Source organism: Schistocerca serialis, chromosome 1, assembly GCF_023864345.2.
Source record: "Schistocerca serialis cubense isolate TAMUIC-IGC-003099 chromosome 1, iqSchSeri2.2, whole genome shotgun sequence".
Classification (NCBI taxonomy): domain Eukaryota; kingdom Metazoa; phylum Arthropoda; class Insecta; order Orthoptera; family Acrididae; genus Schistocerca; species Schistocerca serialis.
The window spans coordinates 639,475,002-639,493,533 of NC_064638.1; the positions used below are offsets into that span (position 1 = coordinate 639,475,002).

At 39.1% G+C, this 18,532-nt stretch overlaps 1 protein-coding gene across 2 annotated transcripts in view; it reads left to right on the plus strand.

Moving 5' to 3' along the window:
* Positions 1-18,532, plus strand: part of LOC126478698 (serine/threonine-protein kinase fused) — a 209,849-nt gene that overhangs the window by 25,733 nt on the left and 165,584 nt on the right. For both annotated transcript variants that reach the window (XM_050103723.1, XM_050103722.1), the window contains exon 3: positions 13,568-13,713. In XM_050103723.1, coding sequence (XP_049959680.1) covers positions 13,568-13,713 — 146 coding nt within the window. The remainder of the gene's footprint in view (positions 1-13,567; positions 13,714-18,532) is intronic.

The following is an 18,532-nucleotide window of genomic DNA, read 5'->3' on the forward strand; positions in this document are numbered from 1 at the left end:
CTTGAGATATCAAAATTTGTAAGGGAAAAATGCTAAAACTTGACTGGAAATCAGGGAAATATCAGGGAATTTCACAGATGGGGATTGCATTGTTGCAGATTCCAAGTGACGGTTGTGGTAAACACATATGCGTACTTAATGCCTGAAGCAAGCATGTATCCAACAAATTATGTCTCTTGCTTCCTTATGCAGAATTTGTCACTTACCACCACCATCAATGATGACATCTCGCAACAAATGGGACAGAAATTCAGTAAATAACCTGCTGTGATCACATATAATTCTTGCATTAGCTACAGCTCTCAGAAACTATTGGCTGTCAGAGAATGCGTAACGTAGGTGGTGCAGCACAAGCCTGAAGTCAACGGTCATCATTCATGACTATAATTGAAGCAGTGGCAATTCAGATACAATCACTAGGAAAACTGTGTCTTTTGCTGGGTATATAGTGCTCAACAAGCTCACGTGTGGATAATTTCCTCTTGTAATTTGAGGTATTATTATGTAGACTTAACAGAGAATTCACTTTTTTAATAATAGTAGATGACTTCAACATTAATACAATGAGATAAAATGTTTGTGTGAGAAGCTTCCTTGAGATCTTAAGTTAATTTGTCCTGCAGGCACACATAAGAAATCCAACAAGATTTACAGATACAGTAGACATTATCACAGATCATGTAATCACTAACAGACCTGAAAATTAGCCGGCCAGAGTGGCCGAGCGGTTTTAGGCACTGCAGCCTGGAACCGCGCGACCGCTACGGTCGCAGGTTCGAATCCTGTCTCAGGCATGGATGTGTGTGATGTCCTTAGGTTAGTTAGGTTTAAGTAGTTCTAAGTTCTAGGGGACTGATGACCTCAGAAGTTAAGTCCCATAGTGCTCGGAGCCATTTGAACCATTTTTTGAAGACCTGAAAATTGCTAACCATTATGGCCAGTCAATTGAAGTGCATGATGTCATGAGCAATGAAAATACAGTGATAGAACTAAGGGAGGCTGAACTAGGAAACCTAAGTGTCTTGGAAGTTTTACTGAAAACAGAAAACTGGGAGGGGATTTATGGTGAAAAACTTGTGAAAGAGAGATGGGAAATTTTCTGCAGAACTGTGAATAATTATATAAATATTAGCTGTCCAAAAGTATCCAGGAAAGTACAAAAAAAACCCACTCAGTACACACTGTATCACAGAAGCAATTATTCAGAGTAAGGAAGAATTGAAAGAAATATGTGAAGTATATAAGGAGGATAAATATTTAGCAAATGATAAGATCTATAAAGACATGATGAATGCCTACAACAGCTTGATACAGGAGGCAAAAGCCAGATATTATAGACATAAAACTGTTACTTCCTCAAATGCTTCCAAAACTTTGTGGGCATGCGTAAACACAATCAGAAAAGAGGCAAACATATCAGCTCATGTCGACACCACACTTACAAAAGGAAGGAACAGAAATGATTTGTATGAGGTTTGTGAAATTTTCAGTCAGTATTTATACACAGGGTGTCCGAATAGCCTTTCCCTGATTACATAAATTGATAACTCAGGCTAGAAGTAAGATACAAATATGAAACTGGTGTCTAATTGTTTACAAACTATCAAAGTTTTTTTCACACACCAATAAACGTCCACATGAGTACCCTTGGTAGCTCGTAGCACATCTAGGTGATATTCAATTTCCGTACACACATTAGCCAACATCACTGGAGGGATCGATTCAACAACCGTGGTTATCCGTTGCCGCAGGGTTTCAAGATCTGGTACATGTGTTCGGTAGACCTCATCCTTGACATAACCCCATAAAAAGAAGTCTAATGGGGTTATGTCAGGAGAGCGTGGAGTCCAAATCGTTGGCCCATCACGGCCATTCCATCGCCCAGGAAAGCTTATATCGAGATAGGCACGGACGTCCAAACCCCAATGAGGCAGTGCACCGTCTTGCTGAAACAAGACATCGGGATGACACTGAAGCAGCTGAGGAACAGCATACAGTTAAAACATGTCCAGATACACTATAGATGTGATGGTATTCTCAGCGAAGAAGAATAGCCCGATAATTCAATCGTGGAATAGCGCGCACCAAACATTCACCTTTGCACTGCCTCTGGTGCACTCTATGACCTCGCCAGGGGGTTGTGAATCCCAAATGCACACATTATGGCAAATCACTACTCCACTGACAAAAAGGTCGCTTCGTCGGAAAAGGCAATTTGTCTGAGATAACCATCATCATCCTCAATACGTGATATTATTTTGACCGCAAAGTCATATCGACGTGTACTGTCATTGGGCGACAAGGCCTGAACGATTTGCACTTTGTACACACGAAACAATAAACGTTTGTGTAAAATGTCATGGAGAGAGCTTTTGGCATCTGTAATTCATGTGAGGCCCTGTGCACTGATTTCTTTGGACTTCACAGAAAAGACTGCCTTACAGCTTCCACCCTGTCTGCTGAGATTCTTGGTCGACCAGACCTCGGAAGGTCAGCAACCGATCCTGTGTTCTTGAACCTCTCATACCAGGCTTTAATGCTCTTGACATCAGGTGGATTCCTTCCAAATGTTGTCTGGAAGTGTGGCTGCACTGTGGTTGGTGATCGTGTCTCATGGTACCAAAGGACACACTGTGCCTTCTCCTGATTGGTTAACATGGCTTCTTGGGCACTGCACCTCATCCACTACTTACGTACTGCGAACCTAAAACAGAAAAAAAACTTTGATAGTTGTAAACAATTCAACACAAGTTTCATATTTGTATCTTACGTCTAGCTTTGAGTTATCAATTTATGTAATCAGGGAAAGAATTTTTGGACATCCTGTAGATATAGTGGCTGTATTGTTTAAAAACCAAAACATCCAAGAAGTAAATAACACAGAAAAGCTCTAAAAAGCTAACATTATACATTCCTATCACCTACAGGTGAATCAGACGACTTACCATTAAATCATTAAAAAACAAAAATTCAGAGGGATTGGATGGTAGGTAAACTAATTAAGCATATTTCTACATTCCTAACAAAACCTCCCTCACTCCTTATAAATCAAATACAGCAGTAAATATTATTTCCAATTTGTATAAAGAAAAGAAAAGTAATCCCTGCGTATAAATGGGGAGACAAAGGGTATCTTGGTAACTACAGAACTGTTACTGTCACATGTGTACTGTCTAAAATGGTAGAAATAGCCACAAAGGCTAGTATACCAGATTTCATAGAGAAACAGGAGATAATAAATAGGGCACATCATTGTTTCAGAAGAAGTCGATCTACAAAGGCAGCAGGTGCTGACGTCACAGCATGAGCAGTCAGGGCGTTGGAGGAGGGAGGGGGGTGGGACAAGTTTGTAATCTGTTCCTGAACCTATCAAGGTCTTTCAGTTGCATGTGTCACAGAGTCCTGTTAGAAAATTAAACCAGTATGGCATAAGAGGCAGAGCAAACAATATTATCAAGACATTTATTGAAAATAGACAAGACTTTGTAAATAAAAAGTGCAAAAGAGTAAACCTTTTTTTTTTTTACTATCAAAAAGGTAAAACTTGATGTACCACAAGGCTTGGTATTAGGACCATTACTACTTATTCTACATGTAAATGATATGTCAGAAGCTGTAAATGAAATATTTTTCATGTATGCTGATGACACAGCTCTACTAGTCACCAGGAAATCTGCAAAGGACTTTGAAATGAGGAATGTGTTGAGATAGGGCATACAAGTTTTTTTGTGGATGCAACCTTTTTATTAAAGGAAGTAAAACAACTTTCATGAGAATACAAGTAAATAGGCAGCCAAAGCAGATGGTCTTGATATCAAGCTTCAGGACTCAGGTATTTCAGAAGTAAATTGCAGCAAGTTTCTGGCATTGATTGTGGGCAGTTTCACGACAAGGGAGACACACATGAGTAAAATAGTATGCTCGGAAATGAACACAGATATATTTCTCCTGAGAAAAATCTCACAAACTTTTGATCAAGACACTTTACTGAAAGTTTATTAGCATCCAATTTATCTGCACATTTCCTATTGTATACCTGTGTGGGGCAGCGCCGTTAATATACACGTAGGCAGATTACTTAAACTGCAAAAGAAAGTCTTAGGTGCATTGGAAACCTGTCAACAAGGCAGCACTGCAGAAATAAATTCAAAGAATTGCAAATATTGACAGTGCCTGCTCTGCACATATATGAAGCTATTACGTTTCTAAAAATAAACTACATGACTCTGATGAACAAAAATATACATAATTTCAGCACAAGATGTAAAGACTACCACATGTACACAGACTGACTTCAGTGACAAGGAACCTAAACTAACCATATGTTTATTTATTTATTTTTTATTTACGTTTTCTGTGCATGGAGCCATTGTAATAATGGCTTTTGCAAACGTCAGACTTAATACTATGGTTATATTTATACTTATAAAATACACTATATTCTGTAGCTGTTGCTTCTTATGTCTATTTTTTACATTTATCACATTACAACTGATATGCTAATGCCTCATGTTACAATCAATATCTTAAAATTCATTGAAAGAATATAAACATTTTTCTATTAGAAAATATTTTAATTTTGTTTTAAAAATGCTTCCCGTGTACGTTCTTAGAGAGTTTGGTAGCTTGTTATACGAAATCAAACCACTGATATATGGACTTCTATCAGTCATTTTTAACGTTGTTCTGTTACAGAAATAGTTACACTTTCTTCTAGTGTTGTGATCGTTTACATCACTGCCCTTGATAGCTTCTATTGGTTGACTTATAAAAAATACAACTATTTTGAAAATGTACAGAGAATATATTGTCAGATATTTGTGCTGCACAAACACTTCACGACATGAATCTCCATGTCCCATCCCATGTATAAGTCTTATTGCTCTTTTCTGTAGTAGTAGTAGTTTTCTTTTTAAATGTACATCAGCTGCACAGCCCCATAGTTCAGTTCCGTAATTGAGAAAGGAGTAAAGGTTTCCATAATATTCTAATTTCAGTGCTTGGCTAGGAACTATCTTTGCGAGCTGGCTGAGGAGATACATGGCACTACTGACTTTTCCGCATACGAAATTAATGTAGTATGTCTACCGCAAATTTTCATCAACATATACACCCAGGAATTTACAGTTACCATTTTCTGTTGCAGAGATATTACACACACTATTCATATTGTTGTGATGAGAACTGCCTGTTTTAAATGTCAGTAGTTGAGATGTGGTGACATTCACCTTGAGTCCCTGATCATTGAAGTATTTTGTTACGTCTGTTACACCACTAGTAGCAAGAGATTCTAGCTCTTTAGATTCGCTCCCATAGAATAAGATTGACATGTCATCTGCATAGCTTACAATATGGGAGTTAATGGGTTGTGCAACATTGTTAATATATATGTATATTTTATAACTGTTGTAACTTAGATACACAACACAACCAAGAATGTTAATATAGACTGTGGAATGTACCATATCATATACTGAGCACAATAAGATAAGGCAAAGGTATTCAAGCAGTGATAACATAATAACTGAGCATGAGTACAGTGTGGTAGGGATTAATTAGGCACTTGCCAGTGGCGGGCTCTATCAGAAGTTCACAGTATTTCTCTTTTGCAATGCTCTCTTGCAGATGACAACACACTGCTGATGCAAGTGGCTTTTAAGTAACTTGTGCATGCATTATTTCATTCCTCTACCCTTGAGAAACAGCTCGGATATACATGATGTCCATGGCATGTTCCTCTGTGAAGCTCTGACTGAGATTAAGTGCTGATACTGGAGAGCATGGTTTGAAGTACTTGGGGTGTGGGCAGCGTCACAGTCTGCCTTCTCCTGTCAACCCATTTGGTAGGATGGGTGACATCAGCGTGAGCTCCATGCCCACATCAGGTCCAGAACCTTGATGGTTGTGGTGACCCCGCAGTTGGCAGCTAAAGCAGTGGAGATGGCTCCGGTGTGGACCGCAGCTGCATCGGTACTGGTAGCAGTTTGGAGAAGCTACACCAGGTTCATCCACCAGTGACGGAGGACCCCTCATATGTCGTGGCAGGGATCTTGCCACATCAGGTGAACTGGCGTAGCAACATGATGTCCTGGTTGGGGTTGTCTGGTCATTCATGCACAGGCGCAACTGGTCACAATGACGTTCACAGAGGCCCTCTTCTGTATGAACATTGCAGAGACGGTGTCCACGGTGTTGGGAAATGATGGTGGGAATCCATTTTGGGCGATGCAAAACCCGCATGCCCAGACAGACACTTCAGGCCAGAAATGGGACCATGGCTGCATAGATTGGTGTCTCTGACCAGGCTGCAGGAGATGCCAGAATGTGTAGGGTTGACACCTGTGGAGGAGTCCGGCAGGGCTGTTGTTGCAAAATGGCATGAACTAATAGGAAAACATAAATTGATCCAAGACAATGTCAGATTGGACCAAATCAATTCTTTTTCATTTGCTTTTTGAATGTTGTAACTAACCTGTTGGCCTCACCATTGGACTGCAGTTGGAAGGGCAGTGCTAAAATGTGGTGAATCCCGCAGGCATTGCATAAGGAGGCAAACTCCTGTGACACAAACTGAGGGCTTTTATCAAAGACCAGTGTTGCTGGAAGTCCTTTGATGGAAAAAAATTTTGATGGGCTGCCACAGTGGCATAGGCCAAAGTTGATGGCCAGTGAACAACATATGGGAACCGAGAGAATGCTTCAGTTATTATTAGCCGTTATGTATTAATGAAAGGGCTGGTGAAATCAATGTTGAGATGGTCCCAGGCCTGCGAAGTTTGTGACCACAGATACATTGCTGACTGGGCAGCTTGCTGCGCTGCCTGTTTAAAACATAATGTAACCAAACGAGTGATGTTGCCATTTAAACCAGGCCAAAAAGAATGACAGTCAGCTAATACCTTGGTGCATGATACCCACAGTGAGCAGCATGCAGCAATTGCAGGATCTGTGAATGGATAGCTGACATGTCAGCATTTGAATGTTTAACTGTGGGGCAGAAGTGAATCCTGTTCTTGTACCAAGAGAGAAATGGCGTCCAACATTGAATATGTGCGCTGCTTTGCCTGGCACTGACATTGAGTGGTTAAACAGCAAAACTTGTGGCTTGTGATCCGTCTTTCTCTGTTTGTGAATATCTAATCTGAGCTGAATTAAGCTTCTTTGATGTGTATGCAATAGGCCACTTGGAGCCATCAGAATATTTATTAGCTAACACCACCTCCAGCCCATGCTGGGATGCGTCTGTTGCTGACACTAAATGTTGACCCTGATGGTCAACATTTACCAGCTCTAGAAACCTCAAACCCAAGATAAACAATAAGTTTGTTGGGGCGTGGCATGGGATGCATGTTAATCATAGACTGAGCATTAACAGAAGCTTTGAAATCACCCGAAAGGCATAACTGTCCCAACGCCTTCTTGACAATGAGTAAGGGGGTAGCCCATTTGCTGGATGCAATTGGTTGGATAACCCTGAAGGCCATGAGGCGGTTGAGCTCCTCCTTGACTTGGTCACAGAGTGCCATTGGCACTGGGCGAGCCCAAAAGAAATGGGATCTGGCCAAAGGTTTCATGGTGATGTTTGCTTCGAAATTATAGGCCCTCTTCCAGCCCACAGAAAACAGGTAGAAAATTAAGAACATGGCATGGTGTGTACAAGGCGCTTGATCAGAGACAAGTTTAACTTTACCAGAAATAGTAAACCCAAAAAGGTTAAAGACATCCAAATCAAACAAATTTTTGGTCCATGCATTGTTCACCACCAGAAAAGTGAGCAGATGTATCACAGATTTATATGGACTGAGCCGAAATACTGCCTAATATCGGAATGCTTTGTTTATTGTGTGTGACTAATGTACATGACACTGGCTCTAAAGACGGAGAACCCAAGTCCATGTACATTTGCAAGTCGAGTAATAACATGGCAGCACCAGTGTTGATTTGCATGTGCAAAACCTTCTGATAAACCTTGACATCAATAAGAAGTGTATTGGTTGCAACAGAGATTGCCAATACACAATTCACATCCATGTCAGTGTCTGCAATAAACTGTTGCTGCCACAGTTTGTTGGCCCAGCTACCATGGTGTTTTGCTTGTGCACAGACTGCTGCCACCATATCATCCCCCTGTGAACCTTCTGATAAACGGCAGGGGGAAGTGATTTGAACTTCTGCAACCTCACACCGTGATTCAATTTGAGTATCCGCAGCCCTCAAAACCTCAGACAATTGGGCAATAGTCAGAATGTTGGAGAGGGAGCAATTTTCTCTTTGCAGTGCCCATTCATGAACCTCAAAATCAGGGGCCAACCAAAACCAAATGATTGCATCAAGAACCATTTCATCATGCTTAATATATACATGAACAACCAACCTATAGGCCCAAAGACCAGGAGCTTCTTATATGCTGACGATCTCACTCTAGCCACCAAGAGGACAGATTTTGAATCACTGGAGGACAACCACACAAGTGCCCTTGAAGATGTATCCAGATACTACAACACAAACCAGCTTGAACCAAACCATTCAAAGACCAAAGTATGTGCTTTACATTTGAGAAACAAGGAAGCCACTCACAAGTTGCAAATACTATGGTTGGGGGTTGAACTAGAACACTAAGAGACTCCAAAATACTCAGGAGTGACACTTGATAGGTCTCTCACTTTCAAAAAGCACTGCATGAAATGCAAGTCGAAAGTCTCCACCAGTAACAATATCCTGCAGAAAATGGCCGGATCACAGTGGGGTAGTCAACCTGAAACAATCCGAACATCTGCAATGGTACTATGCTATTCTGTGGCAGAGTATGCCTGTCCTGTTTGATATAATTCAACTCATGCCGAACAGGTGTATGTAGCTCTCAATGAAACCTGCAGAATTATAACAGGTTGCTTCAAACCCATTCCATTCGAATGGCTTTACCACCTCACAGAAGTAGCACCACCACCTGTCCGAAGAGAGGTAGCTGCGAACAAGGAAAGAAAGGCAGTGGAACAGGAAATTACTCATCCTCTGTATGGGCATGACTGAAGTCAAGGAAGAGTTTATTGAGACATCAAAGGAACTTAGAACCACTGCTGAAAAAGCTAGGTTACAACTATGGAGGGCTATGACCTACCTTTCCCCTGGTTGGAAAAGAGTTGTTGAAGCTTTACCTCCAGGCCATGACAGGGAAAGGAAGTCCCTGAATAGACTGAGATCTGGAGTTGGAAGATCAAAAGTTAACCTGGAAACATGGGGATACACTGATCCAAATGATATTCAGTGTGACTGTGGAGAAGAACAGACAGTCCGGCACATGTTTCAGTGTCGATTGTGTCCATTCTCCTGTACAGAAGATGACCTTCAACAAGCAACAGAAAATGCACTGGAAGTGGCCAAGTTTTGGTCAAAAGTAATTTAATCATGAATGTGTAAAATGTATGTATATGTACCTGTATGTTTCTGACACGAGAATAATAAAAAAATTGTGTACATCAGTGACAAAGTGACGACGACGGCTTAAACCATGAAGCTCAGCTGCCCAAATCATATAGTTATTTTTTGCAACACCGATAGAACTCAACTCACGAGTCCGTTTACAGTAGTATTCAGACAGAAGGTCGAACTTGTTATGAAAAGCGAGTGAAGATTTATCATACAGGGCGGACAATTGGCAAAGGAGTTCATACCTGTGAGGCAATAACCAAGACAAAAAGAAAGCACAGCATAAAGGGGCATGCTGCAACCATTTTTTCTAGGCTTCCCGTTCTTTGACAGACTCATTGTAAGCCAGTAACAGCAGGGGATAAGAGACCTGAATAGCCACAGGCAAAACAAGAGGTGACGCAGCAGGTGACATAGTCAGAGATGGACCCGAACTGCCCAAAACAGAGGCAAACATTTGCAATACCTGAGTTGTATTGTGTTGCACTGTGGCGAATGCCTCATGCCGTTGACCAATATGCTGCAATGCCACGGTAAGAAACCCTTGCTGATCAACTAGCCAGCATGAAAACTCAGCAGCAGTACTGTCAGACATCACAGATGCAACGAAGGACCAACCAGAGAATGAAAACTGCGTGGAGAGCAATCCCACACTCTCCATCACTTGTGTTGTAACTTGGACACCAACACAACCAAGAATTAGCACAACTTCATTAGACTATGGCATGTACGTGAAGTACCTTAACATATACTGAACACAATAAGATAAGGCAAATGTATCCAAGCAGTAATAACATGATAACTGAGAGTGAGCATAGCGCAGCAAGCAGTATTGCTCTTTCGCGTTGCGCTCTCGAGGATGACAACACACTGCTGACGCATGTGGTTTTCAAGTGTGCACACATTACTGCAATAAGAAACTCCCCAGTTTCAAACAAAACCAGAGATGTCATCTGCTCTCAGCCTGTTGCTACCATGTAAAGGAGTTCTTAGACACAAGTAAAACAGTGTAAACTCACAAATAAGAGATTCTTCTACAAACTCCATATAACAAAAGTAAAGAAATTGTGGTGGCCAGCATATGTATGCAAAATGGTATATATTTTCTTAACTCCCTCCAATAACACTTTGAATAGGTATGTATGTAATCTTATTTATATGGTGTAAACTCTTAATCTCTTTTACAAATGCACGGAAATTCATGTGTATCTTTTTTTTTATCTAGTAACAAGCCTGTTTATATCCTGACATATTTCAAGATTTTAAACATGGCTGCAGCAGCAACTGTTAAAATTCTTCACAATAAAGGATGACAGCCAAAAACAGTTGCAGGATAGAATTTTTTTTTTTTTTTTTTTTTTTTTTATTAAAATTCTTGACCAAGGTTTCGGTACATAAAAATATACCTTCATCAGAAGTAAAACTTTCTGAACAGAAAGACACATTCATTATAAAAGCCATATCAACGAAAGTGAGAAACAGAAGCTTAAATAATGGTGAAATTGCTAAAGTAATACAGGCACAAAATCTTTAGTACTTACTAAAATTACATCATGCACTGGAGAATAATAAAACATATCGAGTATCAGTACCAGGAATGATGAAAGAATGGAATGTGCATAATAATATGCTAACAGAAATGCATGTCAGCAGTAAGAAGGAATAAAGTCTGGAGAAGTTGACTTTTCCAGGAAAGAGCGAGGAATAATAGGGTCAGCAGATGAGAAGGGGGAGGGGAGGACTAAAATAGTTATGGGTGTGGAAACTAGGAAAGATGTTGAGACAGAAATACTTGTTACCTGTTGGAGAGAAGACAGACAAGTGGAGTGTGCTGAGAGGGAAACTATGCTAATAATAAATGCTTTAAGTTGTTATGTCCTCTTGAATGCAGCATGATTTTGATTGCAGTTATGGAATGATGATAAGAATTTGATAACTGAAGAGAGCTGCAGGGTGAATGAAAAACCCATGAAGACAATTGTGTGCAAAAATCACACTTCAAATCCAGTCACAACCATGTTTGTTATCTGAACATAAGGAAGACTGACGTGATCAAACAGCCCTGTGCTATACACACACACACACACACACACATACACACACACACATGCACGCACACCCCTTATAATGCATTTGTGAGTTGCTTGATTCACGCAGAGTTTTCATAATTAGAGTCATGTTGAGCTACAACACAGTAGTAAAGTTTTGTAAGACCTGGTTACATGCATAAGATTTTTTTTTTATCTGCATTTATGTAAGACCAATATTTCCTACACGTTTCTTATAGTTTGTACTTCCAACTCCATATACTCATGATTATGCTGAGGTCTTTCGCTTTCTGTAGTAGAAATGTTGCATGCAGTCAAGGAGTATTATAGAAACTGTTTCATGAACATGTTCACTGATCAGCTTTCAGTGTATTTTGAGTATTAGCTGGCTCCATTGGGTTTAGTTTAAGGCCCAGGTTTGTACCAGTCATGATACTCAGCAAAGCTCATTTTTCTTACCTGATATGGTAGTAGCAATGTTCATAAGGCTGGTGATTAGATACAAACAGATGTTGTCAGCTTAAAAGTGGTATCTACAAGAATGAAATTCATGTGAATCAACAATCTCAAATCCCTGCTGAAATCAGTCCATATGAAAATGGTCATTTCATGTCTGCCATTGGCATCTTTGATGCCATCAGTCTGTGACATCTATGTTGTATTGGAGAAATAATTCAGGTGGCGGGGGAGATGGAGATGGATAAGATGATGACACTTTAACTTCTGTTGTTTTTCCGTACAAATGTCATTATAATAGTCTAGGTGGACATTAAGAAATAAAAAAAATATGTTATTGTATTTATACTGTATAATATGGTCATACTGAAGTTTTTATGTATGCTATGCAGCACTGACAAATTGATTATATATTTAAATTAAACCAAAGAAACTAAATTTTATACATGAACTACATCAGATTCAAATGTGCATCCACATTCTGTAATTGTTACTTAATTTAAAAAAATAGAACTTAAATTTGTGATCAACTTTTTGTTAATTATTTTAGACCTATTATTTAGAAAGCTACACTGACTGTCTGCCAAAGACTGATCTTGAAACAGTCCAAGTCACTTTGTATTTATACTTGGTGACCAGTTTTAGTTACATATCATCTTCAGACCAAATGTCAGTGCATCTAGTTATCTACACAATTCTCTTTCTGGAATCTGATTGAGCTACCTCTTCTTTCTAACCATCCTCAACCTACGCCTTTTTCTCCCTGCAAGATAGCATACTTTTTTGTATTTTTATATGAATCTAGTGACATTATTGGAATTTCACCTTCTGAAGATAAGTCCTAGCCAAGTGCCCTGTCTATTAGTAAGTTTATAGTTTACTGAAAATTTAATGGATGATCTTTAGACTGGTCCCTTAAATCACTTAACCTTTTCAGACCTTCTGGCTACAATTGTGTACATTAACTTTTGCAGTGTCTTAGCTGCAACAGAAGTATCTTTTCCCAATGTAAACCTGAGGTACACATTTGTGAATGTTTACCTTTTCACCATGTATAAGTACTGCCAGCTATTGTACATCACTGTGAAAATATTAGCAAGTCAACCTAGCAGTGTGCAGCAACTCACGGCCACCAGAATACACAGATGTGCTTGTTTTACTATGCTCCACTGTATAATTAAATGTTATTATTGTTATTTTGCAGGGTAGTTATTCAGTGTTCATTTTACTATTTATTGGAATAGATAATATTTCGTAATTAGTTATTTTAGTCTATAAAATGATGCCAAGTATACAAAGTATGGTTTGAAAATGGGTACGTATTTTTCTATAAATCGTGCATCTAAAATCAGTTTGAAAACTCACATAAGAGTAACACTACGTAAAGAAATATTTTCTTTCCTCCAGAAAAAATTCAGCTCTGTAAGAGTTAACTTCAAATCAGAGTCAGTGACTTAACATCTCTGTTACAACTTGTTCTCATTTTCTATTCCTGAAATAAGTTGGCTGCTATGCAAATTACCTAGTGTCCTCTACACATACTAGATGTATTTAAAGTGAATTTTGAAAGACATTACATGTTCCTTGTTGATGATAGTTTGAGATACTATCTAATTTACAATACCATTATGCTCCAGATTGTTGTAGTAACAGAATATGCGGACAAGGAGTTATCTGAAATCCTGAGTAAAGAAGGATACTTGCCTGAGGATCGAGCAAGAAATATTGCCTGTGATTTAGTCTCAGCCCTTTACTATCTTCATTCTCATAGGGTGCTACACAGGTAACATTAATTTCATTTAATGTTTATTGATAATCTTTTTACACAAGATATAACTCTGTTGTTTTGTCTGCAGAATGAAATAATTAGTGACGGAAACCTTTTTTTTTTTTTTTAATTTATTTACCAACCATTACATGTATTACAATCAATACATGATGCACCATTGGACAAGGCGATTATACAATTTATGGTACTCTACAACTAATCAAAATATATAAATAAATCACTGTAAAATAATAAACACATCACATCTGCAATATGCTTTTTTTTCTTTTGCAAATAATGGTTATTTATTGTAAAACACACACAAGCATGCGCACGCGCGCGCGCGCGCGCACACACACACACACACACACACACACACACACACACACACACACACACACACACACTTTTTCTTCATCTCATTTGCAAATGGAATAGCACAGACAGTTGGTGATACTGGTATAAAGTACTATGTCATATGTACTGAATAGTGGCTTTCCAAACACATATGTTGATGCAGAAAAAGCTGCAGAGATCACCAGTGCCAAGCAGATGAGATCCTGACTACCCTTGGTTTTCTCATGTTTTATAATGCACAGTGGGTTATTCAGGTCATGTGATTCTCTATGGTACAATACTTTTGCAAGTTCATCAGTTGATTGCTTTACAGGTGGAAAATATTGCTCTTCACAATTGCTGATCATTCTAACTCTGTAATGAGATCTGACACTCACTGGATATAATGATTCAAGTCAAACATACCGCTGTATTTATAGTAAAAAGGGATATACAACTTCTTGATTTTTCAGTAGACCATTTTAAAGCCTTTACAAATGTTCAAAGGTGTTTCAGAATGCAACTATCTACATTTTTCTTAAATTTCCAATTCTACACTTGCCATATAGACTGAGGTGAAAAAGTCACAACATAGTGATTATCCCATATACAGATGGCAGTAGTATCGTGTAAACATGGTATAAAAGGGTGGTACTTCGGCATATACTTTTTTTTTCTTTTACAAATAATGGCTATTTATTTTAAAACAAACAACAATTTGGTGCAGAAAAGAGTGCAGATTTCTTCAGGAATGCTGTATCTAGTAAGGACACTTGTTGATGATTAGATCCTATATCGAAACAAAACCGAGGGGATGTTGATTGTTACATTTCAATCATTGTTCCAAATAGTCCCAGACTTTCGTTGTAGGATTAAGGTTGGCTAAGTTAGTGGGCCAATCAAGGTGCATTGGGACACTCGAGTGTTCATCAATTTTGCATGTATTCATTTCTGGATTGATGAACAGATGATGGTGATGATGATGATGATGATGATGATGATGATGAACACGAATGGGAGTGCACACAGCGTACACATCATATAGATGTAGAAGAAAGGGCAAAAACTGGTGACCAGAAATATTGAAATAAATATCCTGTCTCGTGTTCATGGTAAACTGAATGAGTGCCCCAAGTTTTGGTATGAAAAATACATCCAAAATACCACAGAAACATGTCAAGTTTGAATTACACATTTCTCACATTGTAGGTTTAACACCTCATTTGGCTGTCCATGCACTTGATGTCCTGCAACATTCATGAAGAGACAAAATCAGAAGCCGCACGGGATTAGCTGAGCAGTCTAAGGCTCTGCAGTCATGGACTGTGCAGTTGGTCCCGGTGGAGTTTCTAGTCCTCCCTCAAGCATGAGTGTGTGTATTTGTCCTTAGGATAATTTAGGTTAAGTAGTGTGTAAGCTTAGGGACTGCTGACCTTAGCAGTTAAGTCCCGTAAGATTTCACACACATTTGAACAAAATCAGAACTCATTGGGCTGCACTGTACGGCCCCAGTCTGCTCCTGTCTAGTTTCTGTGTAATTTGATCCATTGAAGATTGCAGCTTTATGTGCTGCTATGAGTAATGGCCATTCACGAGGTACCTGACTCCAACTGTCCATTACCTGCAGTTGCCTTTGATAGGTGAAAGACTATCCTAACTTTCGATATTCCTTGTTTAGTGCTTTTACGAGGGTAATCCCGAAAGTAAGGTCTCCTATTTTTTTATTAGTACATAGACCTGTTTATTTCTACAATGGTTTACATCAGTTTACAGCTTGAACATTTAGCTATTTTTTGACATAATCACCATTTCTGTTTATGCATTTTTGTAGGCGCTGTGGCAGTTTTTGTATGCCCATGTCATACCAGCTTGCCGCCGTGCTGTTCAGAAAGTTATGAACCTCTTCTTTCACCTCGTTGTTGGAGCTGAATCGCTTTCCGGCCAAATGTTTTGTCACCCGTGACAAATGAGTCCAGAAAGTTATCCTGTTCGGCTGCAAGGCAGTGAAGAAATGCACGGGAAGCATCAACTCGTTGCCGCATGTGGTCCTCAGTCAGCATGCGTGGCACCCATCTTGCGCACACCTTCCGATAGTTCAATGTTTCCGTTAAAATTCTGTGAGTGGTGCTTCGGGAAACCTCAGGAACCAATGTGCAGAGATCATCCAGGGTGATCCGCCGATTTTCGTGCATGCTTTGCTCAACCTTTGACATTGTCTCCTCAGAAATTGATGGCCTCCAGCTTCTTTGTTTGTCGTGAATTTCAGTCCTACCAGCTGCAAACTCTCTACACCACTTACGAACATTTTTGAGATCCATGCATGACTCACCATACACTTCTGTCAGTTGGCAATGGATTTCAATCGGTGCAGTGCCCTTTGCATTCAAAAACCTAGTAACTGCATGCAATTCACACTTAGCAGTGACATTCAACAGGAGCTCCATTCTCAATGGCTCTCAAGCCAAGATTGAGCGCCTCAGTGCGGCGTGTGCATGTTTACACACACGGCGTGAAGCACTCTTCATAACAGTGTGACCAACTGCTACACAGAGTTCTGTACTTATAAAAAAATAGGAGACCTTACTTTTGGGATTACCCTCATAGTACATAGTCAGCAAGTTGATGTGCTGCTGAGATGATGAATTTATTCATTTATTTTGAAATTAATGTTGAAATTTGGAAAGTATTTTGTGAGCTTTACAAACTGCATTAATATTTTGTACAGTACGTGTTCAAAGCCTCTGGTAAAATAGTCACCTGGTAAAATAGCCACTGGTCTGTAGTTTTCCGGTTTCATGAGATCAGCATTTTGGCATTTTCCACCTCCTTAAAAACAGTTCTTTTATCATGGTTTTATTAGTAATGTTGGCCAGTAGTTTATCATTATAGGCAGATGATAGAAATACATACATGTTGCTGCTTCCTCATTACTTGGTAAAAGAGGAATGGAATTATTTAGAAGGCATCTCATCTGTTAAACCATGTATGGGATTTGTTGTGAGAGCTGAGATTTTTAGAAACATTCTACGTCTACATCTGCATGGATACTCTGCAAATCACATTTAAGTGCCTGGCAGAGGGTTCATCGAACCACCTTCACAATTCTCTATTATTCCAATCTTGTATAGCGTGCGGAAAGAATGAACACCTATATCTCTCCATATGAACTCTGATTTCCTTTATTTTAGTCGGGTGATTGTTCCTCCCTAAGTAGTTCGGTGTCAACAAAATATTTTCGCATTCGGAGGAGGAAGTTGGTGATTGGAATTTCATGAGGATATTTCGTCACAACGAAAAAACGCCTTTCTTTTAATGATGTCCAGTCCAAATTGTGTATCATTTCTGTGACACTCTCTCCCATATTTCTCGATAGTACAAAATGTGCTGTCTTTCTTTGAACTTTTTTCGATGTACTCCGTCAGTCCTATCTGGTAAGGATACCACACCTTGCAGCAGTATTCTAAAAGAGGATGGACAACCTTAGTGTAGGCAGTCTCCTTAGTAGGTCTGTTACATTTTCTAAGTGTCCTGCAAATAAAACACAGTCTTTGGTTAGCCTTCCCCACAACATTTTCTATGTGTTCCGTCCAGTTTAAGTTGTTCATAATTTTAATACCTAGGTATTTATGAAATAGCCATTAAATGCATTTGCTAACAAGTATCAATTTATTTTGTACAGAAGTAAACCACATTATTTCCTTTGAGTGTTTTTAATGCTTTACCTGTCATATTTCTAGATGTATGATCTGTAACATTGTTTTCTGATTTGGCAGTGGCCTTTTCAACAGTCAGTTTGTTTGCAAATTTTATTACAATCTCTAGAGTGTACTGTATTCACCATTTCATTTGAAACTTAACCAATTTTTTTGTATGTTTATTGACTGTGCTTAACTTGAAGCATTTGAACAGATGCTATGATCGCTTCTGTACACCATTTGTTTTGTTTTATCTCATATCTGATTCATTTATTTTTAATTGTCAATGCCCATTAATATATTCACCAATCCAAAGTTGTTTACTCTGCCATTCCCAGTGGTGATTACTATCAAACTTTCATTAACTTGGTTATAGTTTAGCATATTTATTATTATACTGTTGTTGTAACTTAAAAAGCATTTTTCCTTGGCTTTAGGTTTTGTTTTCTGAAAATTATTTGTTCTTTGTGATCAAACATGGTTTTACTCTTCTGTTACTGTGTAGCAGTCTTCCTGTACATTTGTTTTAATGTAATCTAGAGCATTAGCACTGTTTATTGTAACCCTACATAACCACAACATTGTTAAGGCCTTAGTTGGCCTTGTTGACAAATTACCTGTTGGCTTCTGTCTCGAGTTCTGTGGCCAACATTTGTTTGATGATTTTTCTGATGTTTTGCCAACGAGTGGCTGGTATTGTCAAAGCTTCACCTTCCGTTACTGTTAGTGGACTGGAGTTGAGCTTGTTGCCACAGATTATATGTATCTGAGGCACCTCTGTCCAAGGGCTTTTCTGTGGTCAT